The 27,548-nt window shown below is 35.1% G+C and overlaps 3 protein-coding genes across 4 annotated transcripts; 1 reads left to right on the top strand and 2 right to left on the bottom strand.

Moving 5' to 3' along the window:
* Positions 1-2,590: 2,590 nt before the first annotated feature.
* On the bottom strand, positions 2,591-8,886 carry LOC129789466 (protein big brother). Its single transcript, XM_055826293.1, has 3 exons — positions 8,452-8,886; positions 6,691-6,879; positions 2,591-3,181 (listed from the first exon to the last, which is right to left on the bottom strand). The coding sequence occupies exons 1-3, from the start codon at positions 8,617-8,619 to the stop codon at positions 2,891-2,893; spliced, it is 648 nt and encodes a 215-aa protein (XP_055682268.1). The 5' UTR covers positions 8,620-8,886; the 3' UTR covers positions 2,591-2,890.
* A 13,149-nt stretch (positions 8,887-22,035) lies between these two features.
* LOC129789416 (kelch domain-containing protein 10 homolog) lies at positions 22,036-23,719 on the top strand. Its single transcript, XM_055826224.1, has 2 exons — positions 22,036-22,858; positions 22,928-23,719. Exons 1-2 carry the CDS (start codon positions 22,479-22,481, stop codon positions 23,541-23,543), a joined length of 996 nt encoding a protein of 331 aa, XP_055682199.1. The 5' UTR covers positions 22,036-22,478; the 3' UTR covers positions 23,544-23,719.
* Positions 23,707-27,335, bottom strand: LOC129789302 (DNA excision repair protein ERCC-5 homolog). Of its 2 annotated transcripts, XM_055826020.1 has the most exons (3): positions 27,109-27,335; positions 25,553-27,039; positions 23,707-25,486 (listed from the first exon to the last, which is right to left on the bottom strand). In XM_055826020.1, the coding sequence occupies exons 1-3, from the start codon at positions 27,194-27,196 to the stop codon at positions 23,765-23,767; spliced, it is 3,297 nt and encodes a 1,098-aa protein (XP_055681995.1). In that variant the 5' UTR covers positions 27,197-27,335; the 3' UTR covers positions 23,707-23,764. The 2 variants fall into 2 exon arrangements, with proteins under 2 accessions (XP_055681995.1, XP_055681994.1); XM_055826019.1 differs by having other exon boundaries at positions 23,707-27,039; positions 27,109-27,285.
* Between the last annotated feature and the right edge of the window lie 213 nt (positions 27,336-27,548).

The raw sequence follows: 27,548 nt of genomic DNA, 5'->3' as shown, positions 1-27,548 counted from the left end.
ATTTCCCTTTTCACACTCAGCGAACCATAATGCGAAGTCTTTTTACATCATATGAATTCACTACCTACCTAGTTATCAGGTGCTCATCTGCAGATAATCCTCGTGAATTTATATCAATTGGATGGATTATCTGGGATGTCGCTTAAGGGCTGGATTAAAGCTCCTACACGTGCAAAGTACATGTAATTAAAATATATCTGGAGGAGTTTTTGAAAAATTTGTGAATGGTTCATACAACATTTAATAAAGCAATGTCCTCACTTTTTGTATCTCACTCCAATATTAAGATATAATATGGAGTTAGTTGTCAACAGCTTGTCTCATAAATAAAGTATTCCAAGAGTGAAGTCTCAGTATAAGGTTATTAATTCCTCTCGGGGAGAAAATTCAGAAAAAAATTCACCATATGTTGCTCGCACCCTTCGTCACCCAACATGACAATTCGATGCGCTAAAATCAGTGCACGGCGGGTTAATAGAAGAATGAGATAGTGAGAGGGTTAAAATAGGAGATAATTTATTAGTACAAATGACAAGAGATGCTCCTCCATTTCAGTATGAGAATTTTTTTTCTACCCTAGGTTTTTTTGAATCGTAAATTCACATAGAAACACTTTTAAACAGTATAGAGAAGCAATACACGTGACTAATGTGACAAATAGCTTTTTACTTCATTTTATTCACTATAGTTTAATTAAATCATCTGTGTCACTTCGTGAAAACGTTAAGAAGCTGTCCACAAATGATTTTAGTGTTTAAAAGCAAAATTCTCTTGTTTTTGAAAATTCCTAATTTTGTATGTATATTATATAACAGACATTTATTCCAAATTAATTATCAAATTATCAAATGTGTGATGGTCTTCTTAATTGAGGATAATATCAATCTATACTCTCATGTCTCGAAAACATCTTGTACCTACTATTATGTAATAGTGAAAGAACATTTCTAAAGTATTTATTGCAAGAATAATAATAAATCTTTTTTACGTGCAAAAAAAAAAACAAACAAATCTCACTATTCAAATCTTTTAATTTTTTTTTTGCATGTTATGATCTGCATCTGAAGCAGGAAAAATCTTCTTTTATTTTATTTATATGGTAATTTAAACACCATAATGTTCTTATTCAATGAGTGATGAACAATGAGGGAAAATTGATGGATCACCAAACGCAAAAAATTGGCAGTAATATCTGTATCATTTCCAAAAATCTGAAGAGTAGAAAAAAAGTCATATAAATGGGAAAAAAAGGGTGACTTACACATTTTTTTACGACTTTGTTGCTCATATCGCGATTAATGCTCAAAAAATCAGAACAATGTGAAAAAAGAAATCACTCCATAAACATTAGATATATTCGCATCGCAATGATGTACAAAGGGGTGAAAGGTTTTTTTTCAATAGGGTATAAGGGATACCAAAGCAAAAGGATTGAGCTTGTAAAGGAGTGAGAATTTGAGTGACACGGGTGTGAGAAAGAAATAAAATAAAACATTTAGTTTCTGTTAGTTGAATAAATACATACAGAGCGCTGATAATTTATTACTGACACGATTTTCTTGTTTTTCTCATTTGCTCAACTGTGCAATATTATTTCGTATAATGTAACCCTTTGTAACCCTTTTTCTCAATTTTCGCGCCTTTAGCATACAAAATGTATATTGGGCGTGGCTGACAAATGGACAAGAAAAATTTACTACTATTAAAAAAGTGTCATGCTATGCTGATGTCTGATGGGGTCAAAATATGCAAATTTTCCACCAAGTTTGTTTTATACGGATAATTGTTTTTTTTTCTGTGACTGCTTGTGCATTAACCCTTCTATACGTATATAGTACGAAAATTAATTGCAAATTAAGCAACGGTAGAAAGAGATATTGCAACGTAATAACTTGGGTCAGCTGGGATTGCCCTGATTTTTTTTTATCTTTTGTCTCTTTTGTGTACAGTGATCAATGATTAGTGAGCATTTTTTAGAAACGCCCCCTTAGCTATTGAGCACCTTTGTGTAACATTAGGCAATTGTATATATGTATAAATTTATTTATACATAATATGTATCTCTTACAAAATATTGATTGTAGTTTCGATATACATACATATATAACATGATATACAAGGAAGTTTATCCTTTATGCTGAAATGAGAAATTCCTTGAATTACAGAAGGGATGGTTACTCTTGAAAAGATATATTCATATAAATTCCTCTTGGCTAATCGCCCAGGATTCAAAGTGCTGAATAGAGAGGGTAGAAAAATATTTAGTAATTTGCTTAAGCAAAAAATGCCAGAACTTTCAATTATTCCCTCAATTCGTCCTGAATTTAAATTCAAAGGCACGAAGATGGAAAGAATTTTCCAGTGAGTTCACAAATGCAAACAAACATAGTAGGGGGTTAATTTGAAGCAGGGGCCACGCAGGGCGATTGCAGTAGGGAATTGTTGAGATATTTGCAAATGTCTTATCCCTGGGATAAAATTCAATACAATTCAATGAGTTTCGTGATATGTGCGAATGTAAAATTCAATTACACGTGCTGGGGATCAAAAATAATTTCCGCTGTGCTATTGGAATCAATAAAACAACATGTTTCCATTTTCAAAATTATCGTTTTTATGCTCTCTTAATTGTACAGAATCACTACAATGTGTTTAAACTCAGTCATATAAGTAAAAGATTCTTGAAAGTTGCCTAAAATATCTATGCAAATCTCTTCAGTTTGTTTGTATTTTTTTACTTTAATTTTTTTGTACATATGTAAATGAAAGGGATGAAGAAAAGGTGACCATGTACATATTTAAAAATATTTTATATACAAAACATAACAAAAATAATCCAAAATAATAATTCTAATTGTGCTTCTTGTGATGTGACTGTGAATAAATCTGCTTATCGTCTCCACATGCCTCCACCCACGCCAACACCAATCCCACCCGGAACCCCACGTCTCACTTGATCCATTTCATCTTGCCTCTCGCCACGGTAGGCCCTCTGTTTATCCTCAAAATCACGCAGTCGTTGGTTGTATCGATCGATTTGGTCGCGCAGAATCGCATCTTCATGAGCTGCACGTCGGTCATCGTACTCCAAACACCCAACACCGTCAAGACGCTCCAAATCCAACCATCCCCGGAATCTCACACAGACACCATTCATGATAAAATGTGACTTTATGTGAACCTACAAAAGATAAAAGAAAAATTACTAGTTAAAGCACCAGCAGGACAAAAAGGCACCCACAAGGCTTAAATCTTTCTTCTCTGCCCTATGCGCATTTAACGTGGCAATGTGTGCTGCTGTGCACAGAAAAGTCAACATATAATAGGCGAGAATAATAAAAAAAGGGACGGAAATGGTGACAACTCCATTGTAAATCTGCTGAGGCAGCCAAGGTCAGAAAGAGGACAATAATTATATAATTTTGGAGTCGCTTTTTTTTTACCTCCAGACTCCAAAAAGCATAGATGCGTTTGTATTTTGAACAACACCCTGATCAGTTTCTTAGTAATTTTGCCATAAAACTCCATGGACATTTCATGGATGTATAGGATATACATATGGCAGAGTGAGTCGAATAATGGGTGCAGGTACTAGCAAAAGTTATGGGCGTCATTGGAACACTCTACAAAATTAGCTCTTAAATCCACTGACCTAAGGTCAAACTTACTACTTATGTCTCACATCTCTTGATCATACCATACAGTAGTGTAGTAAGGAATTGGTACAGTCTAAAATATTTATGTAGGTATGTAAAGATAATGAAAAAAATATCTACACTTATATTACATTCTTTTACTTTTTTCATATAGAGTTACATGTCCAAGGACTATTGATAAATAGATATTTCAAAATAAAATTATAATGTTATTGTTAGTTTGATTTTTATTATGTTTTTTTTTTTCATTTTGTAAGCAAAATAAATCATTGAATTCTCAATTGGAATTTCAAATCGGACGGACATAAAAATGTATTATGGTACTTCTTGAAGCCTCTGTAGATTTTTAAAAAAAATTATAAAATGTACTGGTAAGCTGACCAAGCTTACGGGAGCTGTGTTTCTTTCAGTGGTGTACCAATTTTGTGAGAGCAAACTAGAACGCGAATTAATTTAAATACGCGCAAAGTCGGGAAAAGTTGAAAAGTCATACCCTAAGAAATCTTTAGAAGGCCATATCTCGGGAACGGCTCCATAGATTTTCGAGTTTGAGCTATCGTTGGAAAGGTCTTAACCTGAACTATAATAAATTAAAATATGAAGTAAATCGATAATGGCATTTTCGAAATATTCGAGTTCGAAATTTTCGAAAATATTGATTTTGACTTTAGCGCCTCTCGCGGTCATTTCTCGAACTTGCAATGTTCTAGACATTTGTAGGGCTTCACGAAACCTTTCATTTGCACTTGAGTTGATCAAAATCGGACTTGTAGAACCCGAGATATGACATGCCAACTTTGGAAGGCTATATCTCGAGAACGGAGACATAGATTTTCTTCATTTTTGGCATGGAGCTAGATAATATGGTCAGCTATAACATATCAAAAAATGAAGCAAATCGATAACGGCGTTTTCGAGATATTCTTCGAAAACTCATCGAAAATTTTGTTTTTGATTTTTGGCCCCCTAGCGGTCAATTTTGAAACTTCGTATGTTCTAGAGAGTTGTAGGGTTTGTTGAGAGCTTTCATTTGAGCCCGGGTTGATCAAAATCGGTCAAGCCGTTTTCGAGTTATGGTCGATTTTCTATGAAAAATTGTGGCGGCCATATTGACTAAACGGCTTGACCGATTTTCGAAAATGAGGTATCGTTGGAAAGGTCTTGATGTCCCCTACAACATATCAAAATTTCAGCCCTCTAGCTATAATAGCCGCTGAGATATAGCGAAAACAAAATTTTGAGGTTATTCAAAATGGCGGACGGAGGGGTGGGGGGGTGGATTTGACCTCATAATCGGATGTCTTCCAGTCGATATTTAAACTTTGCCGTTTACCGCAAGTCTCTATCTATCACCGTTCTCTCGCAATTTAGCGTTATACTACGGACGGCCGGACGGCCGGCCGGAAAAAAACTTATTTTTGGCGCATACGTTTTTTGGAATGTGGGGACCCTAATTCGTGCTCATACCAAGTTTGAGCCCGATCTGACGACTTTCGATTTTGCTCGGTACACAAAAGCTGTGTCTGAAAGAAACACAGCTAAAAGGAAGAAAATATTTTCGTTGGCGTCTTTTTACTTATCTAACTGACTGTACTATTTTATTATATACTTTGTAACTCTAACGTTTATTCAATGGACAAAATTATACTGTTGAACCCTTACTAAAGTAATAATCACACTACACATCAGGAGGTACTTTTCATCAAACTCTTTCATGTCGTGCCAAAAAAGGTTTGCAGGAATTAAGTTTAGAAATCGAACTACAAAAAAGTGTTCTCTTCAATTGACAAATACAAAAATATTTACAATTTCAATAAGAGTTAATTCTGTTAGAATTAGAGCTCAGCATGACATTTCGTTCATTCATCCTGCTTTATAAGAGACACAAAAAGGGCTGAATAAAAGAACTTTTGGATGCATTGAAAAAGAGTACGAAAATTTAAAAAATCATTCTTGGCATTTTGCACTTCTTTGCCTATATATGTATGTACATATAGGTACATATATATATTTAAAATGAATATGTGTAAAGTATATAATTAATCACAGCGGTGGAATCGACATTCCACCGCCCTTTTCAATAACATATGGGTCTCCCAAAAGAAAACGCAACGCTACTTTTGGTTGATTTTTGCATTGAACTTTTCCGTCAAACGGTGCAACGCATTGAGGCTACATCAAACATCTGACGTTCGCGTGCCGAATAAAACTGAACCCACTAATTGACATACATGTATCGAATGGGTCCAAAAAGGCAGTTAAAAAAGCCAAAGAATAAAAATCTTCCTAAATTGGCTCAAGATTCCACTTCCTCACGCTCTGGGATGTCAGTGAAAAGAATAAGCAGAAGGACAGACAAAGGCACATAGGTACCTATACTAAAAATTTAAAATTACACCTATATATGTGTGAGGATATACCAATATAATTTTTACCAAAATCATCCGTTCAAACACACCACATGATTGAATGGAGGGAAGAAATTTAAGTGCACTTAATTACCATTCAATTGACTTTATTCTCAAAACTGTTTGCCCTTAAAGGCTCCATATGTCTAAGTTTTTTTTTCCTTCCTTTTAGTGGGATCAAGTGCCCAACCATCTGACATCCTTCTTATAACATGGACTTGCATGTAAATTAATATTTTCTAATTTTTGGCACGCTTCGAAGTAATATCCCCTCATTAACAGACGTTTAACATAAAAACAAAATATTCTACAAAAAAGGTATCAATGTCCCTTTCTGATACACTTTATGCAATGAGGGCCAATTCACCAAACGATTACATACAATACTTGGCAACTTATTTTCCCACATCATAATCTCAGATGTGGAACAAATCAATTTTATTTACCCAAAAAGTTGAAGAATAAAAATTCAACAATTTCAACAAACTATCGTCAAAATGCCCCTAATGGGCATATCAATTGAATCCACTTCAATCACGAAACGCCTGTCGGATTAGTATAGAGCATCTATGTGATTATAGTTAATTGATGCACAAATAATAAGGCTTCTTCTGTGCTCTGCTCACCTTTCCATGCTCCTTGTCGAAATCACATTCTCTCTCTGGTAGATATGGGCCGTGATTAGCGTTAAAAACTAATTGTAGATTTGTGCCGGATGCTACAAATGATATTTCCGTATGTCCTTCACGGCATCCAGTCTGAAAACGTATTTGACGCTCTTCTTGGGGACGATCCCTGTATCCTGTGTACCTCACCTTAAAAAGAAAATTTCACTTAACTCCTGAATGTAAAGAATTATTGGTAATTTTTCTTTTTGTTTATTTATTAGTTTATATTTTATTTTGGGTTTAGAAAAAGCTCAAAATATCATCTTTCCTAGCTAGATAGAACAAAATGATCTGAGAAATAGTTGTAGGAGAAAAACTTTAATAAAGAAAAGACGTATAGGGGTAACTGGGGTAAAATGGTAAATTTGGTGTTTTTTTTTTAAATAACTTTTTAAATTTTGGAAAAAAATATTCCCTAATCACCATAGCTATTACTTAAAATTTATGATGTTTGACCACTCACTATTACCTATTTTTATAAACTAAAAGAATAAAAAGACAATTTCTTAAATTTAACGTTATTTTTATTTTTTGTGTTCTTTTTATTAAAAAATTTTTTTTAATTTGTACACAAATCTCTCATTCTCAGTAGGTATTATAGTGCCTTGCTAAAATAATTTCATTAAATTAAGATTAGCGAGCAAAAAACGCAATTAACCGTTTTACCCCAGGATTTTTGGAACAGGCAAATGTGTAAGGGTTTTTGGAAGATGGCCTGAAAAAGCATTTTCCCGTTGAGATAGAGAAAAATCGTCTAAGACAAAGTTGTAGCCCGGAAAATTTCCTATAAGATAGTCGTCATGGGAAATCTCAAATATTTCGACAGAATTCAGGAAAAATTATCTCCCAAAAATTCACTATTTTACCCCAGGTTTCCCTACATTTTGCTTTATCTGTTTTGGAAAAGTGATATTTTATCGCTTTCTCCTATCTATACACAGCTTTATTTTTAAATTATAAGAGATCAGTTAAACCTAGCCCCCAATTACGTAAGAGCAAATTCCATTTAAAAAAAAAACCCTTAAGCTGACCCTTCAGCAGATTAGTCAAAAATGAATTTTATGTGGGGCACTATAATAGGGGAGGGGTGGAATCCTACATAGCGTTTGCAACTTATATTGGCCCCCTCTACATCCGTACCGAATTTCATCACGATCGGTTTAGCCGTTTCGGAGGAGTATATTTGCCACAAACAAACAAACAGACCAAAAAAAAAAACATATTTTACGACATAAAATAAAGCTTATTTGCCGTTATCATATTTAGATCCATGATAAAACGTCGGCAGCATCCTAGGGAAATATATTACCTATTAAAATTAAATATGTAAATAAATAATTTTACAACAATCAAAGGTTTAAATTTATTCGTATTCTCATAAAGTTTTGACTGCATAATATTATCTCACAAAAGTAAACGTTGTTTGAAACAGCTCATGAGAGTAGTCCGAGTGACAATGTGAGTTGAAGAAGGAAATACCGACGATAATTTTCTTGGAACTGTTTTGCTTTTGCTTCACTCACAAATGAATCATCGAACTGACCAGAGAGCCCAGAGAGTAAGTGAATGAATAAAAATTCCCACTCTTTGGATTATTTCACAAGAAAAAAAGACATGTAAGATTGGTAATTCCACGAGGTAAAATTTTAATCACACTAAGAAGTTTAGGAGAAATACTACACTAACGTGTGCAAAAGTAAAATAAAAAAATCTTCTCACCTCACTTTCTCGACTAAGACGACGAAAGAGTTCGTCACTTTCAAATTTGGATTTTTGATCCGGTACAACTCGGGGCATCTTGAAGATAAAACGAGGTTTGGGCTGCTCATACAGCCCTATAGAGTCGTATGGGATCATCCCAAGGGCGGCAGCATCATTCATCATCATGGGTTACGGATTTATTAAGAAAATTAATTACAAGAAATATTTTTATTAGTGTAGTTAGCACAAGAACGGCTTCACTTAATGAATTTTTTATAGTCAGTCTTTATAACACTTTCTGAATTCTTCTTGCGAAAATTCCCAATTGATCAAAACACTGAATCCAGAACTACTAATTCTCACTGCGCACGTTTCGTCGCTCGACTGAAACTAAATCGTGCCTCGAGACACCAAATTCACTTTACTCTCTGACGCCCAGCCGTAATGTTCCGGCTCGTCGAGTTCCACACGAATACCCCACTTTATTCTCTTGCTTCTACTGGTTGCTAAACGTAGTTGAAGCACCGCCTCTTTATCTTATTTACCACTGCTTTGAGAGTGAAATATATAAGGCGCAATGTATCAGGCAGATCCCTACTGTACAATATCATTGATGCAAGCAATGCAATTTTTTTTTAATAATCGTAACTATAATGAATTTTTATTAACAGACGTATTGCCCTTATTCATTAAAAAAAAACCTAAAAACACTAGTACCTATGTATAAGGGAATAATTAAAATTATTATTATCATTTTGGAAAAAAATGAAGTAATTACGTATCCAAGAACATCTTTTTAAAAAAATATTAATAACTATATATGAAATTTTTTTTTATGATTTTTGATTGAAGCATTAAAGTCCTAATTTATATAAAAAAAATGTAATATGGAAATTTATGTGTCAATAGAATGATATTGTTTTTAGAAGATATTTTTTGAAGTGTTAAAATGCCGTTGCATGAGGAGATTAGTTGAAAATTGGAACGTGCCGTAAGGGACGACGGTTATATATCAAGACTTACATATAATATAGGGATACATCTGATCCCCCAGAAGTGGTGTCAATGTGACATATTAATGAACCCGGAACATTCTCTCCAATAATCCCAATGCGAGGAAAAAAAAGGCCACATGAGGTAGTAATTTAACGGCAGGAGTCAAAATGTGAGAAAAGTCACAAGGAAATCTGTAAATATATTCATATGATTTAAAAAAAAATGTAGCATCTTAATCTAAACAAGTCATTCAACAAATATATCTCATTGAAGACGTCGAGGCGCTATTAAAGTCAATTAACTAGGCTATTAAATGGATTTGTTTATTCAATGTTATATTGAATAACAAGCTTGCAGTGTTACGCTTAGAATAAACATAAGTTGCATATGGAAACACACTACACAGTATGAGTTTTTCGTAGGAATTTCAAATCGTTTTTTGCCTGTCAGATTAAGCAGAAGGAAATGTGAAGGAGCGTAAAAGGATCTTTTGCAATACGATAAGCCAATAGCAAAAAAAAAAAAAAAACATACATATGTTTGCATAAAAATTAGTGTATGTTTCTTTAGTCTTGTGAGCCTTGTCGTGCTGTGGAGAGAAAAATATCGTCATGATGTACCTAAATCTTTTTTTTTCTGATGGAAGTCTTACTAAATGGTTCTAATATCGTGTATTAAAATTGACCCATATGCCTTGCAGATTGACTCTACATAATCTCAAACTATTGGTCCACACCACCCACTTCCAACCCATGAAGAAAGTATTTAGCTTTTAGTAATAAAAATGTGTAAATGTTAGTGCTTTAAACGACTTCTCCATATACCGTCGGAAGGGATAATTTGCTTTTTGTGGGGTTACTTCACATTCCGATTAAAACACTTATTACTGTAAAACACACAAATTTTTCTGATAAAATTGAAGTTTATGGTTTAGCTAATTATTAATAATAATCATTACAGTCAGGTATTGGTTAACGTCGCATGGGATATACTCTTTCCACTCATTATTTTTAATGGGTGGAAAGAGTATATCCCATGCGACGTTAACCAATACCTGACTGTATTTTAAAGTCAGTCTTAAAATCCCATTTGAATGATTTACAAACAAGATTTCAAAATCTTTAATATTTAACGATATTACCATCCTCTACGATGATTTTTTCAAATTTCCAGTTAAACTTTTGAAACTTAAAACTATGAGATATATGTATATCAATTTGGCCGTTTTGACTAACTTAATCTAATATTTTCTGTGTGAAAATTTTCATTAAAAATATTAGGCAGAGAATTAAGAAAACTGAATCACTAATATATATGCTAAAAAAAGCTACGTTGATTATGAGAAAAGAAATATAATTTCAAAGTTTATTTAAAATATTTTAGCACAGCTGATGAGTCAAATGAATAGAAAAAACCCCTATTTTTTCACTCACCAAATTTTTGTGTAATATATAATTATAGTGATTTATTGTTAAATGTTTCATCAAACCGTATCGAATTTACCATTTTCAATTAAATTTGAATACCTAATCATTTAACACCATGTTGAAATACGGTGCATTTACAATGTCATACTTACATACCCAATGTGCGTTTAGCATATAGGGGTGCTGAATATTATGTAACGACGGCAATTAAAAACACATCTTTTTTAAGTTTTTAATCAGTCTCCCCCTCATGTCATATTACTATTTAGCATGACTATTGTCGAAGTTTGCATAAAAGCGATTTTGTTATCCTTTCAAAATGCCAAAAAGGGGAAATTAAACTAAACTCAATGTCATGGCCAATTGAAAAAAATATAAAATGAATTGAATAAGTCATAATTAAATTTTCGCCTTTGTTTTATATATTGTTGTAAGGAAAATTAAGGAGGTATATACATATATTGTATGCACAATAGTTTCTATGAGGTGTAACTGTGGGAATTTTATCACTTGTTTGAATTACTGTGTGCATATGGGAGAAATCGAAAAGTATAGTTAATCCATTCGTTAAATACAAGAAATGTCTCTCAATAGAGATTGTTCGACCTATTCTTCATTCAAGTATGCAATATTCAAGCTGATGTTTGATAGAATTTAGCAGTCTCACAGTAAGGAGATTGTAAATATTTATTCTGATCCCTAAAAGAGTTTTATATTGCAAACGAGAACAATAATTACCTTTTCATTCTCTGCGTTTGTTGAATACGCCATAAATAATAATTATTGGTGAATTATAAGTTTATTCGAAGATTCACCTCTTTTGCTACCTTAATCAACGAATTTGAACCAGTATTTATATTTCAATTTAGTCTTATTTTGACAGATGTTTTATCCTCTTTAATTCACACCAATATGGTGTCAAATTAACTCTATATTTTTTAAATGCATGGTGTCATTTATATTTGCAGAAAAGGCTATGCCCCACCGAATGAAAACGTAACAAGAGATTTCTGACAAGACTTCCAATGTTGCTGCTACTCCAATTAGTTGACTTCTTCGTTCAGCGTGAGTAAATAAATAATATTTTTTATACGATACCCCTCTTTCAATTGAGTAAGTAAAGCAAGACTTTAAAAATTCTGACACCCCTTCTCTAACAGAATGAATAATTTTTATTGTGTGCTCCTCACAGTTGAGTAATAATGACACAAGGAAAAAAAAAGCTGATGCTCAGTGAGTTGAAAAACGTAACACCGCTGTAGAAACATAATTGGAAAAAAGCACAATCGTATACAAGGGACATAAAGTATCTCTAGCTATTTTTTGTATTATATGGGAACGTTTTAAATGTTTCAAATATTCACAATATAATCACAAAATAGTAGAGGAAGTATACCTTTAAAGTATTTGATCACATTAAGAAAAAGTATAGATGAAAATTAATTTGCTTTTAGTGTCCGAATTTACAAAACATTAGTTTCAGACATTTTAAAATAAATGGCAAATGTTTTTAAATTGAATTAGAAAGAAATAAACATAGCTATTGTTTGATCGTTAAATGTTTTTTTTTATTTTACAAAGGAACTCCCTACACCTACATAACAAAGCAATTGCTAAGGGATATCAATAAATAACATTTATTCTCTTAAGGCTTAACATTTTTGCTGTTTGAAAGGCTAGGAAGGATTTTACGCTTAACGTGTATAACAAAAGATCTCAAGCTGAGAAGATGAGGAAAAGTACCTGAAAAAAGATAAAAGAACCATTCTTTTTTTTCGTCATCTCTACACATATTGAGAAAGAACATCGATCTGCATAGGTGATCATATCTCAATCTTCATCTCCACAGCAGCAATGACACACATTCTGTACTCTGAAAACCATTTAAGGGTATAAGCACTGAAATAAATTTTCTAATGCCTGTATAATTAAGATAAATTAACAGGATTTTTCATAATATCGCTAAATGACGTGTTGATAGTCTCATTCTGGATTTCACACTTTGATGTATAAATTGTAGCTCATTAGGTGTGTTGCGCGTCGAATATCATTCGGAAGATCACTTAAAAAGCAATAAAATTGTTAGGTACTTTGAACGGTTCATTAGATCTTTTACACTCAAATAAGAAATAGAATGGTTCATATTTCCTTTATCGGGTTCAATACGTGCCTATATACAACATATATACATACATCTTTGTATAGTATGTTTTCTTGCATATATCCTCGATGTTATCTACATTGCTGACAAACAACACAGCAAGTATCATGTACAATAGTGTTTTATTCATGCTGATCGCATTAAGATAAGCTAAAGGCCCTAAATGTATAAGAAATTTGAGCTACTGCAATGTGCATTAAGAGAGTGCCAAAGGGAGTGTAAAAATGCACAGAAGAAACAGATTTCCTAAAGGATCTTTCCTGAAAGGGATTTAACACAGATCATAGATCAAAAGTCTTCAAATAAACAAAAAAAAATGAACAAAAAATGTTTCTTAAAGTTTGTCAATATGCCGAGAACACATAAAAACTACTTCAAATCTTCGTTTACTATTTAGTCAATTTAGTTGTACACCAATAACAATTCGACGTGTCCGAAGATATATTATTCCAAACACAGGAGTATGGTTCACAATCTTCGGGAGCGTCTAATTATATTAATATGCATGAAATAGGTTCCTATCAATTTAATTAGGACAAACTATGCTATAGTATTATTATGTTATGCTACTTTTTTTTTAATGTGTGACTACTATTACGTTCTGTATAAAACGATATAATTTGCTAAAAAATGTATCTCAAATTTCATAGTAGGTACCTATAGGTATATGGAAGACCCGCTGCGAAAGTCTTCCGCGTCACCATTCAATTTCAGTATTATGTAATTCCTGAATCAAGTCTCCCGTGTAACTCCCAGTGAGAGCAATGTCAATCAGCAAAATTGACACATTCAGTGAAAGAGACACCAAAAAAGATCCTCATTGTTGATGTTTTCATGCTAAATGATATCCCATCGTTTTTGGAGGGTGAAAAATTTCTAGATTTTCATTCGCACTGCTGTGCACCGATTGTCGGCTCTCTTCAAGAGTCGTCCCTTGAGGGTCCTTTTTGGGTGCGAGGCAGAGTAAAAAAAAATGTTTCGACATCTCTCTAACTTTGGGCTATTGATTACTTTATGTTAACAGGCAAAGTTGTGATTTATTTCACGGCACATTGAAGATTTTAGTGGAGATGAGTAAGAAATGAATGAATTGTTACGCTTGCTGAAAGGCGTCCTTAATTCATTTTCTTCCTTTTCTTCACATTCATATAGGATACCCACTTCTTCACTATGTTGCCATTTATTTACAGCTTCTTCGTTTGCTTTTCTTCAAAAATATTTATGGATTATATTTATAAGATTAAGTTATTAGTTGGTATACCACAATCGTGGCATACCAAGTATTGTAATCATCGGAAAAACCGACCACCTCAGATCGGGCTCAAACTTGGTATGAGCACGTTTTAGACATCCCACATTACGAAAATGGTGGTGGAAAATTTTTGATCCGGCCGGCCTGCCGGCCGGTGCGCCAAACTTTGGCTTATAACTCGAGAACAGTAACAGATAGAGACTTCCGGTTTGAAGTTTTCTATAGAAATGTGGGTGTAAAATTTCATTTTTTCGCATTTTCAAAATCCAAGATGGCCGCCGTCCACCATTTTGAAATACCGTCGACCAGTTCCCTTAAAGCTAGAGGTCTGAAATTTTAGTATGTTGTAGAGCTCAGTGAGATGTTTTCATCAACAAATCATACTTGAAAATCGGTCAAGCGGTTTAGCAAATATGGCGGCCTAAAGCAAAAAGTGTTTTTTCGATATAACTCGAGAACGGCTTGACCGATTTTGACCATCTTGGTATCAAATGAAAGGTATTGAGAAGCCCTACAACTGTCTAGAACATTTCAAGTTACAAAAACATCCGCAAGAGGCGCTAAAAACAAAAACAAAAATTGCCTAACTTTAAGGGGCTATATCTCCCAACATCTGTTATCGTTTTCCTTTAAATTTTGATATGTTGTAGCCTGACTCAATATCTTTCATCAGTCCAAAAATGAAGAAATTCTATGTTACCGTTTAGAAGATATAGCCATTTGAAAAATTCTTGAATTTGAAAAGTTCTAAGAGTCATATCTCTTGAACGGATTGTCCGATTTTGCTCAATTTGGTATCAAATTAAAGGTTTTGCAATTTTCTACAACTTTCTGGAACATCAGAAAACTCTAAAACCATTCCTTGAGGACAAAAAGTCCAAAAAACTGTTTTGGTCAAACAAAAATCCGCAATTTCGTGTTCTGGAGGTGACCTTGAAATGTATCGAAATATATGTCAAATTATAGCTTATTTCAATACCTTTCCAAAACTAGTCAAGAAATTTCTGTATGTGCAATAGAACTTGAAATATAACCATTTTTGTCTTTCGAATTGATGAATTTCATTAAAAAATCAACTTTGCCTACTAATACTACTTAAAAATTAAATTACAACGCATAGACTGACCCATCCGCGTTGTGGTATACCAACTCTAATAACTGGACGCGTTATGATTGACTTTTGTATGAAAAGGACTGTGAGACATAAAATTATTCTATTTATGCTGAATATTGGTTGGTACATACTCGAAAGGCTAGATTAATAAATTATTGTGCGATGAAGGGAGGAATGCATGAAGTCTAAACACTACAGGATTCGCTTCTGGGGTGCCTTCTTTTATTAGTATGGTAAACACGATCCTTGAAGTGAAGCCCTAAACTCGTCACTACATGGTGCTTCTAAAGACCCTAATTTAGCAGATATACCCCAAAGGTAAGGAAAAATGGGGGCGTGCATTTGACCAATTCTCACAAACGTGGCAGGGTCACAGCAACTGCCCTTTAGTGTAGGCTAATTTTAGCCATGTTGTGTTTATTGACCATGTATAGATAAATTTATGTCCACTATTTATTGTAAGTTTTAACAACCCTCAAAGTTTTTAATGTTATGTAAACATTGCTAAAACCTATGTTCGACAAGAAATACTTCCTAAATAATATAGAAAACATAAGATTAAAAAAAAATAAAAATTTGTTGGTGTTCCACTTCGTGGCGAACACCAAGTATTTTTCTTTGATAAAAACTGATTAAAAAATTGTATGTATAAATGCTCAAACATTCCACATATCGAGGGCTACATTGTACACAAAATTAGCCATTTTTACAATCTAGCCCTCGATATGTATATTCAATCAAGTAGATTAGTATGCACTTATATGTTAAAGATGTTATTTTATAGGTAATGAATTTCCTGTTTTGAGCATTATTAAAATATACAAAGATGATTCTTTAATAGAAAAAATAGTTAGGTACATATGTCTAATTCTATTTTATTTATTTTCGATTTGTCATACTTTAAAGTGATTGCAGTAATCAATTTATCGAAATGTACATATGTAATTTTTTAAGGTAAAACATGGACATACATAATTATCACCCCCTTAAATCTTTTAATTGATGTGAAAAAAGCACCCTTTAGTTGTGCAATTGTGCCCTGTTGAACTCATTAAGAGTGAAACAATGGGGATTTCTGTTTGTTGTGTCGCGCGATAACTAGAACATAAGGCGAACATTGAAGAAGTACAAAACACACGTGACGATCTTGATTAATATCAGCACGCGATCGCCTTTTGTTGTCCCACACACGAAGTTTTTGTCTTCTAGAATGCTATATAACTATTCAACAAGAAGTTTTTTGCCCCTTTATTCTTATCCCACATAATATCACAATTATGTATATTAAATAACAGTTCAATTCAATTAAAACGTTGAATAAATTGAATGTGCAGGAATAAACAGTGGAAGGTCGCCTAAAAAGAGGTAGTAGTACTTAATATACCAATAACAGGAGGGATCAATAAAACGTCTTCCTCATTAATAAGGATATAGATTTTTAAAAGTTTGACCAAAAGTAAATCATAATTGATTAAAAAAAATGTCAATCTGTGTAAAAACAAATCTTCATCATCATTATTGTTTTTGGGAGGTATATAATAACGATTTTGCACGCCTAACATTGATAATCGATAAATTTAATTACATACAACAAAAGAAATTCCTCACCTTGTGAAACACCAATTTTCATAACATTTGCACGTAATAAAAAAAAGTCAATCATAACGCGTCCAGTTATTAGAGTTGGTATACCACAACGCGGATGGGTCAGTCTATGCATTGTAATTTAATTTGTGAGTAGTATTAGTAGGCAAAGTCTATTTTTTGTAAAATTTAGCAATTTGACGGATTAAAATGCTTATATCTTAAGTTCTATTAGACCTACAGAAATTTCTTGACTAGTTATGGAAAGCTATTAAAATAAGCTATAATCTGATGTATATTGCGATACATTTCAAGGTCACCTCCAGAACACAAAATGGCGGATTTTTGTTCTACGAAAACAGTTTTTTGCACTTTTTGTCCACAAGGAATGGTTCTAGAGGTTTCTGATGTTTCGGAAAGTTATAGAGTTTTGCAAAACCTTTAATTTGATACCAAATTGAGCAAAATCGGACAGACCGTTCAAGAGATATGGCTCTTAGAACTTTTCAAATTCAAGAATTTTTCAAATGGCTATATCTTCTAAACGGAGACATAGATTTTCTTCATTTTCGGACTGATGATAGATATTGAGTCAGGCTACAACATATCAAAATTTAAAGGAAATCTATAACAGATGTTCGGAGATATTGCCCCTTAAAGTTAGGCAATTTTTGTTTTCGATTTTAGCGCCTCTTGCGGATGTTTTTGAAACTTGGAATGTTCTAGACTGTTGTAGGGCTTCTCAATACCTTTCATTTGATACCAAGATGGTCAAAATCGGTCAAGCCGTTCTCGAGTTATATTGAAAAAACACTTTTTGCTTTAGGCCGCCATATTTGCTAAACCGCTTGACCGATTTTCAAGTATGATTTGTTGATGAAAACATCTCACTGAGCACTACAACATACTAAAATTTCAGACCTCTAACTATAAGGGAAGTGGTTCACGGTATTTCAAAATGGCGGACGGCGGCCATTTTGAATTTTGAAAATGTGAAAAAATGAAATTTTACACCCACATTTCTATAGAAAACTTCAAACCGGAAGTCTATCTGTTACCGTTCTTAAGATATAAAGCAAAGTTTGGGCGACCGGCAGGACGGCCGGCAGGACGGCCGGCCGGCCGGATCAAAAATTTTCCACCACCATTTTCGTAATGTGGGAAGTCTAAAACTTGCTCATACCAAGTTTGAGCCCGATCTGAGGTGGTCGGTTTTTCCGATGATTACAATACTTGGTATGCCACGATTGTGGTATACCAACTAATATGGTAGGTATATAGCTAAGATTTATCAGAACAGTTTTTTTTTCATGAAAATGATCAAAAATTGTCTATAAATGCAACAAGAGAGTGATACAAATTATCCACAATGTATCACTGACAATGAAATGCGCGTTCCGCTCATCTTGAAAAGACCACAAAAGAATTGACCTGAAAGTGATGTGAGCACGGTGTTAAAAGAGATCTCGTAGGAGAGGCAAACATCAAAAGAAACAATTTTCTACTTCGAGAGAGCCTTTTTATTGCCTAAATTCATTCTCATAAATATTATTTTCATAAAATTTTATTTTCTACAAACCTTGGAAGAAGAAAAAAATGTTTACTCTATGGATTTTAAGACGACTTTTAGTGCACGCAGGAAACAGTTGTAAAACTGTAGGTAGTGGTCCTAAACTAAAACATATATATAGCGCAAGTCCATATCAACGAACAATCGGATGTACTACTCTCGCGCATTATTTTTAATACGCGAGAGTAGTATATGCGATTGTTCGTTGATGTTGATGTGGACTTGCACTGTACAAGAAATTTTCCAATTCCATATACCTACACAGTAAAATATGTATTACAATGCAACGTATCACAAAAAAAAATCAATTTAACCAATAAATAAAATCATTATATATAACTACATTATTATTAGAAAATGCATAGTCAAACATTTTTCGAGTCCTTTAATATTCTATTTCGTATTGATTATTCGTATTTCCTTTTTCCCTAATGGTAAAAGAATAGAAAATGATTTTGATGTTCTTTTTATTGCCTTAATAATTTTAGGTAATTACCTTTGGGATTCTTGTTATTCTCCCTAAAACCCTACAATTTTAAATTTGAGACGTGATTTCATTATTACACCATTCGGGGAAAGATAGAAGCCGAAGTAAATTGCAATAATTTGAGCGAAAATAATGCGCAGAATCTGCGCAAAATGGCGGAATTTATCATTTATCATTTTCGCCTTTATATCGTATACATATAAGCCTCCCCCGTACTTTTCATTCCACTTTAGTTAGATGGGATTTTAATGGAGAAAATCAATATAATATGTATATAAAAGAATGGATTCTCTGAGCTTGTTACACATAAAGTCTACCGGTCTTTAAAATCTTACTATTTACATATAAGGACAATTGATATTTTAACATTTTATTTTATTTTATTATGTGCAAGTCTCAAAAGAATTTAAGAAATAAAAGGTTCCGCCTCTCTGTCTTCCCCTATGTCGACCCTTTTGCAGAAGAAACGAAAATCCTAGTGTTCTCCCCTCGATGCTTTCATGTCCAATGGACTCTTTTTTTACATCAAATTTACAAGCGATGTGACTCTATTTATCCTAAACATTTAAAGCCTCTTCAGCAATAATACGCATGTTTATATGAGCTGAGGATGCCATCATAAATTGTGAATGAATTGTTATAAATATCAGAAACAGAGATAATGCATCGCCCTATATGTGATTTGAAATTCCACAGTGAGACCAATATAATAATGTGTATAAATTTAATTTATCAGTCTTTTAGAGCATATTCAATGGTATTTTTTTCTGAGAAATTCACTAAAATGTACTGGTAAGCTGACCAAGCTTACGGGAGCTGTGTTTCTTTCAGTGTACCAATTTTGTGAGAGCAAACTAGAACGCGAATTAATTTAAATACGCGCAAAGTCGGGAAAAGTTGAAAAGTCATACCCTAAGAAATGTTTGGAAGGCCATATCTTGAGAACGGATTAATTGATTTTCATAAATTTTTTTTTGTTTGAAAGGTCTTGAAGTCAGCTATAACATATCGAAAAATGAAAAAAAAATATGTCGCCATTTTCGAAAAATTCGAGTTCGAAATTTTCGAAAACTTTGTTTTTGACTTTAGCGCCTCTTGAGGTCATTTCTCGAAGTTGCAATGTTCTAGACATTTGTAGGGTTTCTCGAAACCTTTCATTTGCGCTTGAGTTGATCAAGATCGGACTTGTAGAACCCGAGATATGACATGCCAACTTTGGAAGGCTATATCTCGAGAACGGCGACATAGATTTTCTTCATTTTTGGCATGGAGCTAGATAATATAGTCAACAATAACATACTGAAATTTCATCCAAATCTATCGTACAGTTTTCGAGATATTCATCGAAAACTAATCGAAAATTTTGTTTTTGATTTTTGGCCCCCTAGAGGTCACTTTTGAAACTTCGGATGTTCTAGAGAGTTGTAGGGTTTGTTGAGGTCTTTCATTTGACCCCGGGTTGATCAAAATCGGTCAAGCCGTTTTCGAGTTATGGTCGATTTTCGATGAAAAATTGTGGCGGCCATATTGACTAAACGGCTTGACCGATTTTCGAAAATGTGGTATCGTTGGAAAGCTCTTGATGGCCCCTACAACATATCAAAATTTCAGCCCTCTAGCTATAATAGCGGCTGAGATATAGGCAAAACAAAATTTTGAGGTTATTCAAAATGGCGGACGCGGAGGTGGGGGGGTGGATTTGACATCATAATCGGATGTCTTCCAATCGATATTTAAACTTTGCCGTTTACCGCAAGTCTCTATCTATCACCGTTCTCTCGCAATTAGGCGATAGGTTCCGGCCGGCCGGCCGGACGGACGGACGGCCGGAAAAATTTTTTTTTGGCGCATACGTTTTTTGGAATGTGGGGACCCTAATTCGTGCTCATCCCAAGTTTGAGCCCGATCTGATGACTTTGCATTTTAGAGTGTACACAAAAGCTGTGTCTGAAAGAAACACAGCTAATATAATTAAATCAATCAATTAATTGCATGTGTAATTTAATGTAAATTTAAGAAAATCTTCAGAAAATTCATGATTATTGTGATTTATAAAAAAACATTTGTCTTTCGTCTGCTATTATACATTTTGCTATTTTACACATAAGTGGAATACCAACCTGTGAACGAACACTGTGAATGACTGAAAAGGAACCACCTTAAGATAACACTAAACCTCTCAGTAGGACATAGAGATGACACTTTGAGCTCTCTAAGAATACTCTTCAAGAGTATTTTTGCACCCTGAACCTCGTTGAACCCGTTCAACCCTTTGATGGATCAATGAAATCGCAAAAAAAAACTCATTCATATGGTCGAATTGGGCTTTACACGTGGGATCTTGTGTTCTGTACAAAAAAATCGAAAAAATTAACAGTGTGTATTAATCGAATTTATTATTTTTATTGTAACGCCCTGACTAAAATCAAGGCAATGTTAACCTGCTCATTAAGTGATAAATTGGCATAAATCGTCATGAAAAATCATTACATTGCGACTTTGAAAGCTAAACACAATTTTTCTTCTAAAACATAGTAATTGTGGGAAAATTGCAAAAGGCTGTTTAATTTAAATGCTATATTTTGTGAGTAAAAAAAAATACCATGTAATTTTTACGCGTATAAAAAATGCAAAAACTCACAGCATTTCTTCGAGAGGTGACATTATATATATATACTATCGTCTCACTCTGCGCATTGTGGTGCTGACGTCTGGCCCAAATAATAAAATTTGAACTTAACGAACTTTTTTTTTGTTTTTCCAAAAATACGATTTCCCTTGTTTTTTTTCCCAATTTTTTGGCATGAAACGCATTTTTGGAGCACTTGAAGATCTTCTGGGGGCTCCGGAGCCCCCGGGGAGCCTCTCTGTGTGGAATTTGGGGCCCGCGCAATTTTTGACGGTTGGGGATTTTACACGCACTTTTTTTCCCGGAAATGAATTTTCGTGACTTTTGGAATTTTTGATGCCAAAAATTCAAAAGTTTCTTCCTGGTCATGAAAAACTCAATTTCGCTGGAAAATTCGGCGGAAAACGCGAGAAAATTGCGAAAAACTGAATGTGTGAGGGAGACGACTAGTAGTGAAATGCATCCGTCTCATTTTCTCTTCAACAAAATGTACCAAAAAGGGCGCCAAATTCAAAAAGTTGCCAAAAAAGCGTGGAATTTGTATAGAGGGAGGGGCTACATGAAGGAGAGCTTAGGGTGGTGGGGGAATTCATAACATTGGTGTCAATGGCCTGGTGACAGTTATATCTGTACCAAATTTCATCGCAATCGGACCAGCGGTGTAGAAATGCATAGCTGAACAGAAACGAAATCCTAGTGCGAGAAAATTTTGTAATTTAATAAATAGAGTTCAAGGAAAACATAGCAATGGCAGTGGAAGCAAAGGAGTAATGCTTTGCTCAAAAACCCTTTAAACTTGATAAACTATCTATCGCATCACCAAATATGCTGGTGCGAACGTCATCCCAAAATGATGATCCTAAATTTGAGTGCCGCGACGGATGGAGGCTCTTCTTCACCAAGGAATTTGAGTGCAGAAATGCAACTGAAACCCACATCTACAATGTATTCACCTCTACGTGGTCGACGCTTGATGAGCTGGACAACTTCCTTCCCAATCGTCATGTCTTTAAGACGAGGTACGGGAAGAGGATTGCGTATGAGTACGAAGATGGGGAGGATTTGTTGCCAGACATTCCCAGGCCAGAGCATCCCCTAGAATGCTATGGATCTACCGTTTATGGAGACTACTTGTATACATTTGGTGATCTCAGTATTTCCGAAGAATTCGGTGGGGACAGAAGATTCTTCTGTGAGATTTTCCGGTAAAAAGAATTTACACTCCATTTCAATAAAATGAAACTATAAATGGGTAGTAAATATGTTCTTTACAGGATTCATTTGAAAGGCATGGGGCATGAATACATCTCTAGACCGCTCCTCCACAACAGCGACCGGAGATTCGATTACTCAATTGTTGTGGTTGCAGAACGAGTTTTCTTCATTGGTGGTCAAGGATTCGATCAGCTAGTAGACCTCGTGGAGATTCCTGTCTTCAATCTCAAAACACTCTCTTGGTCAACCGTGAACACAAAACCCGACAGATGCAGTAAATCTGTTCAAAACTACCCAGAAGCGAGAGTATCTCCATCATGTCTCGTTATTGATACCCCAAATGGGCAGGAGATTGTCATTGCTGGAGGAAATGGTAAGTTTGACAACTGCACCGACATTTGGGCGTTAAATCTTCGAACGTACGAATGGAGGTTCATCAATGTGATCGAAGAGATAAATCTCATGATAATGCGTGTGGCGCAGAGTCATCCACACTGCATGTACATTTACGGAACGACGGGGCACTTTGAGATCTACAGAATGTGGCTGCAGATACCTCGACTAGAGACGATGTGCCTAGAAGCCATTAGTCACTACAGACTATACAAGCTTCCAGAAACGGATCTTATTAGATTTCGCGTTCCACCACGATTTTTCGAAGAGCTCAAAAAGTAACAGAAAGAATCTCTTAAGATGCACAACAAACGATAGCTAATTCAGCCAAAACTTCCAGTGAACACAGCAGAATTTCTACAATATTTTAGTGCAGATTTCCCCTCTCTATATAATAGACTTTGAGGCTTTTTTGTGATCCTGGCGATGAGCCAATAAATCATGATTTATCTTATAAATTCTTTATTATTTTAGTTAATTTTGGATTTAGATCTAAAAATTGCTTAATTAGGTTTCTTCTTGAATACTTCAATAGCCTTCTTCATCTTCTCTTGTGCTTCTTTCTCATCCTTTACACGTTGCGGAATTGCAGTTTTTGTATTAGGGATCCTTGGAATCTTTTCAAAAGCAGCTTTGCTCGTACTTGGTATAGGACTATTGCTTCTTCGCTTTGGTGCAGACTTTTTCTCACTCTTATCCCCATCCAAATCCTTCTTCTCACTTTGTTTTTTACAGCCACCCTTTCGAGTTTTCTTCTTAGGCGACTCTTCATCCTTTTGTGGTGTTGCAGATGTTTCCCCAGCCATGTGATCAATGGCCTTACGCACTCTCTTACTCACCTTCATATCTGTAGGATGGCACGGAGTGAGGATTTTGAAGTAATTCTTGATTGATGACTGAACTTTGCGATCACTGAGCTTCTTGAGAACTGGATCGAGGAGCTCATCAGTACGGTTTGACGTCCAGCCAAATTTTTTCTTCGTAAATTCCCGAATGCTTTCCACATCGGGACTTCCCCAAACAAATGCTTCTTGGCTATCATCAACATCAGGGTAGAGGTAGGCGCGGAGCACATTGATACTGGGAAAACCATCAGTAAGTACGATGTTGTTCAGTTTTCCTTTGAGGACACTGCGCTTTGTGGATGTATGCCGACTTCCATGCCACCACTCTTTAAAACTCTTCAGTCCCGATATTAGGGCAGTATCTGAATCACCAGTACTTGTAGCGGGGAATTGCGCAAGAATTTCAAGTGCAGTCACAGCTCCGATTCCATTGATGCCGATTGTGTAATCACTACCCACTAGCATAGCCATTTGAATAAGTTTTGTACGATCCACCCTAAACAGTTTCTCAATCTTTTCCATCCTATATTCCAGCACATGTTTCCGTTGATCAAAGAAATTCTTATATACTGTCTGCCCACCAAAGAGCCAGATATCGCTGTCATCTGTTATTGTGCCATCGGTCAATTGAATAGCATTCATGAAGGCACATTGTGCTTCAGCTTCCATTGGGGCAATGATGTAAGGAATTCCAAATAGTTTTAGCAATTCCTTGCATTCTGAACTCATTTTATCCGTTATGGACACTGCTAGGCGCTCTTGTTTGTTCTTTTCTCTCTCTAGCTCATTCTTTTCTTTCGCAAGATCTGTCTTAATTTCTTGAAGTTTTTCCCGGTCTTTTTCTTCGAGAATTTTTATGAAACTCTCCTGATTCTCCATTATTTTATCTTCTGGAAAAAGCTCTCTTGTTGCTTTCTTTGGGGTGAATTTTTCCGGTGATTTCTTTACAAAAAACGGTGAAGGCACCTTTGGAATATCTTCCTCTTTTTTCTCCTCCTTTTTCTTCCCTGGAGTTACTTGGAAATAGTCATCAAGGGATTTTTTAACTTTTGTGGGAGTTTTGTCTTCATCTGTATCCGATATTTCAATCACTGAAGATGTAGTTGGATTTTTCAGATTCACCGACAAATCTTCGAGAGTAATGGTGGGAATGGCATTTTTCTGCTGCATCAACTCCTCTAGAATACTCTTCTGTGTACCATCAATGACTTTGTTGCATTTTTCAGGTTCCACAGCTTCCGGAACAACTTCATCACTCTGCGATGGAGATATACTCTTAGCAGAAACCTCAGAGTTTGTAGTCCCTTGTGGTATTGTTGATGAAAAATGCGATCCCTTGGACTCCAGGTGTTCATCTTTTGCAACATCTTTGATTGTTTCCTGGATTTTGTGAGAATGTAGAAAATTATCAATTGCTTTTGTTGGATAACTACTTTTATATCTTACCTTAGTCTTTAAAATTGTTTGAGCTGCCGTTGCCATTACATTTGCTTCCGTTTCAACTTCCTTCCGCAAAGCTTCTGTGGCAACAACTTTCTGGACAGATTTTATCAAAATTTCTTGAGAATTCTCAGCAGGAGATGAAGCTGTGGAAGGCTTTTCAAACTCCTTTATTTGATCCTCTTTGGCAAAAATGTCTGAGAATAAATCATTTTCGAGAGATTCTCGAATTTCACTGGGATTTATCACAACTTCCAAGCCCTTTTTCTCCACCATCGGAACCTCTTCAAAGTCCGAGTCGGAATCACTGGAAATTACTTGAACAGCCGTCTCCAATTTCTCTTCAGGTACATCGAAATAAGTTGTTTTGGGACTTTCATTTGATACGTCTTCTTCGGTCTCCTTGAAGAGATCTTCAACGTCCTCACTAGACATTCCACCAAACTCCATCATATACGCCCTAGCCAGAGACTTTGCAGCTCCTTTTAGGAACTTCTTTTGTTCTTCACTCATCTTCACGACTGTCTCAGGAATTTCCTCTTCATCGTCTGGCTCCTCTTCCAAAGACATTGCAATGGCTTTCTGTAAATCATTTTCAAATTCCGTACCAAGTTCATTGTATGCTGCACTGGGTGCCCCACTTGAAGATTCTCCACAATCAGATTCTATTTTCTTAGCGTCCTCTAAGGCTTTCTTAAGATCTTTGACAAATACAAATTTCGTCACATTGTCATTGGCAATCCTCTGGCCATGTTCTCTAGACGCAGCTGCTAGAACACCTTCTTCAGTGAGCATTTTTTCTAGTTCATAAAATGAGAGCGTAGCACCACCCATGTCCTTCTCGGCCTCTTCAAGAGATACCTGAATTTGGCGCCTCTTTAGAAGGCGCTCCATTTGGAAAGAGGCGAAATCATTGCTGTGGACCGGAAGTTCATGTAGACGTCCCCATGACGATTGTTTGCGTGTTTCTTTGAGATCCGTTAGAATTTCATATCGTTTATCAGCTGGAAGAGCTTTAAATGCCGCACTATTCACATCAACAGAGTGCAAACACATGTTGGACATTTTCTTCTCCTCAAGGGAATCATCTACAACCACTGCAGTGGACGATTCTTCCAATGGAGGTAGCTTAAACATATCATCTCTGCTGGGTTTATTTTCCTCTTCAATTTTCTTCTTAGGAGATTTTGTCAGAAGTGGTGCACTGTCTCCCAAAACTTGCTGAACAACCTTTTCCTTTGCAAGGGCTTGTAGAAGGAGTTCTTGGAGACGGTCAGCTGAACTTAGAAACTGTTTCTTATTCTCCTGACGCTTCCTAAGAGTTTGCTTCTTTAGCGGTGGAGCACCACCGTCAAACACAAAAACGGGCTTTATCCGGTAGAAGAGAAGTTTGCACAGTCGATGAAAAAGACCAAGTAGATGAGCATTAGGTAGGGTACCACCTTTAGAATCCTGAAATCCTTTTACAACTTGATGTAGCCAAATAGAGATATCTATGGAAGGAAAAATTGAGCAAATAATCATCAAAATCAGTATGAGAGTCAAACAGAAATGCAATTTACCAATCGCCAAGACTTTGTTTTCTAGAGTTTCCACCGGAACAGGCTTCCCAGATGGTTCAAGCAATTTCCACAATCCAGTAACTCCCATTGTCCTGCATCAGAACAGCTAAAATTTGTAATTTCCACCTTGTTCTCCCGGTTTTTGATAGCAATATTGCACAATGTTTGGAAATATGAGGTTATGTTAAAACAACAACAAGAATTATGGTTCTGCAATTTATTCAAAACTGAAAGTTTCATGAAAAATTGAAGGGAAAAATTCAATTTTAAGTACTACGCTGAAATCATTTGGCGGCTGTGTTTAGAGTTAATTTTCTTCTTTTCTGCGTTCCTACGCAATTATCCGGGTTTTCCTGCCGCTGGGACTCTTTTGGGGCTCCCTGCATCTGCATCTGCCGACTTTTGGAACTTTGGAACTATTATTAAAAAGAAAAATTAAT

This window comes from Lutzomyia longipalpis, chromosome 2 (genome assembly GCF_024334085.1).
Source record: "Lutzomyia longipalpis isolate SR_M1_2022 chromosome 2, ASM2433408v1".
NCBI lineage: Eukaryota > Metazoa > Arthropoda > Insecta > Diptera > Psychodidae > Lutzomyia > Lutzomyia longipalpis.
The sequence above is the reverse complement of the archived record's forward strand: the minus strand, read 5'-3'. Positions and strand labels throughout refer to the sequence as shown.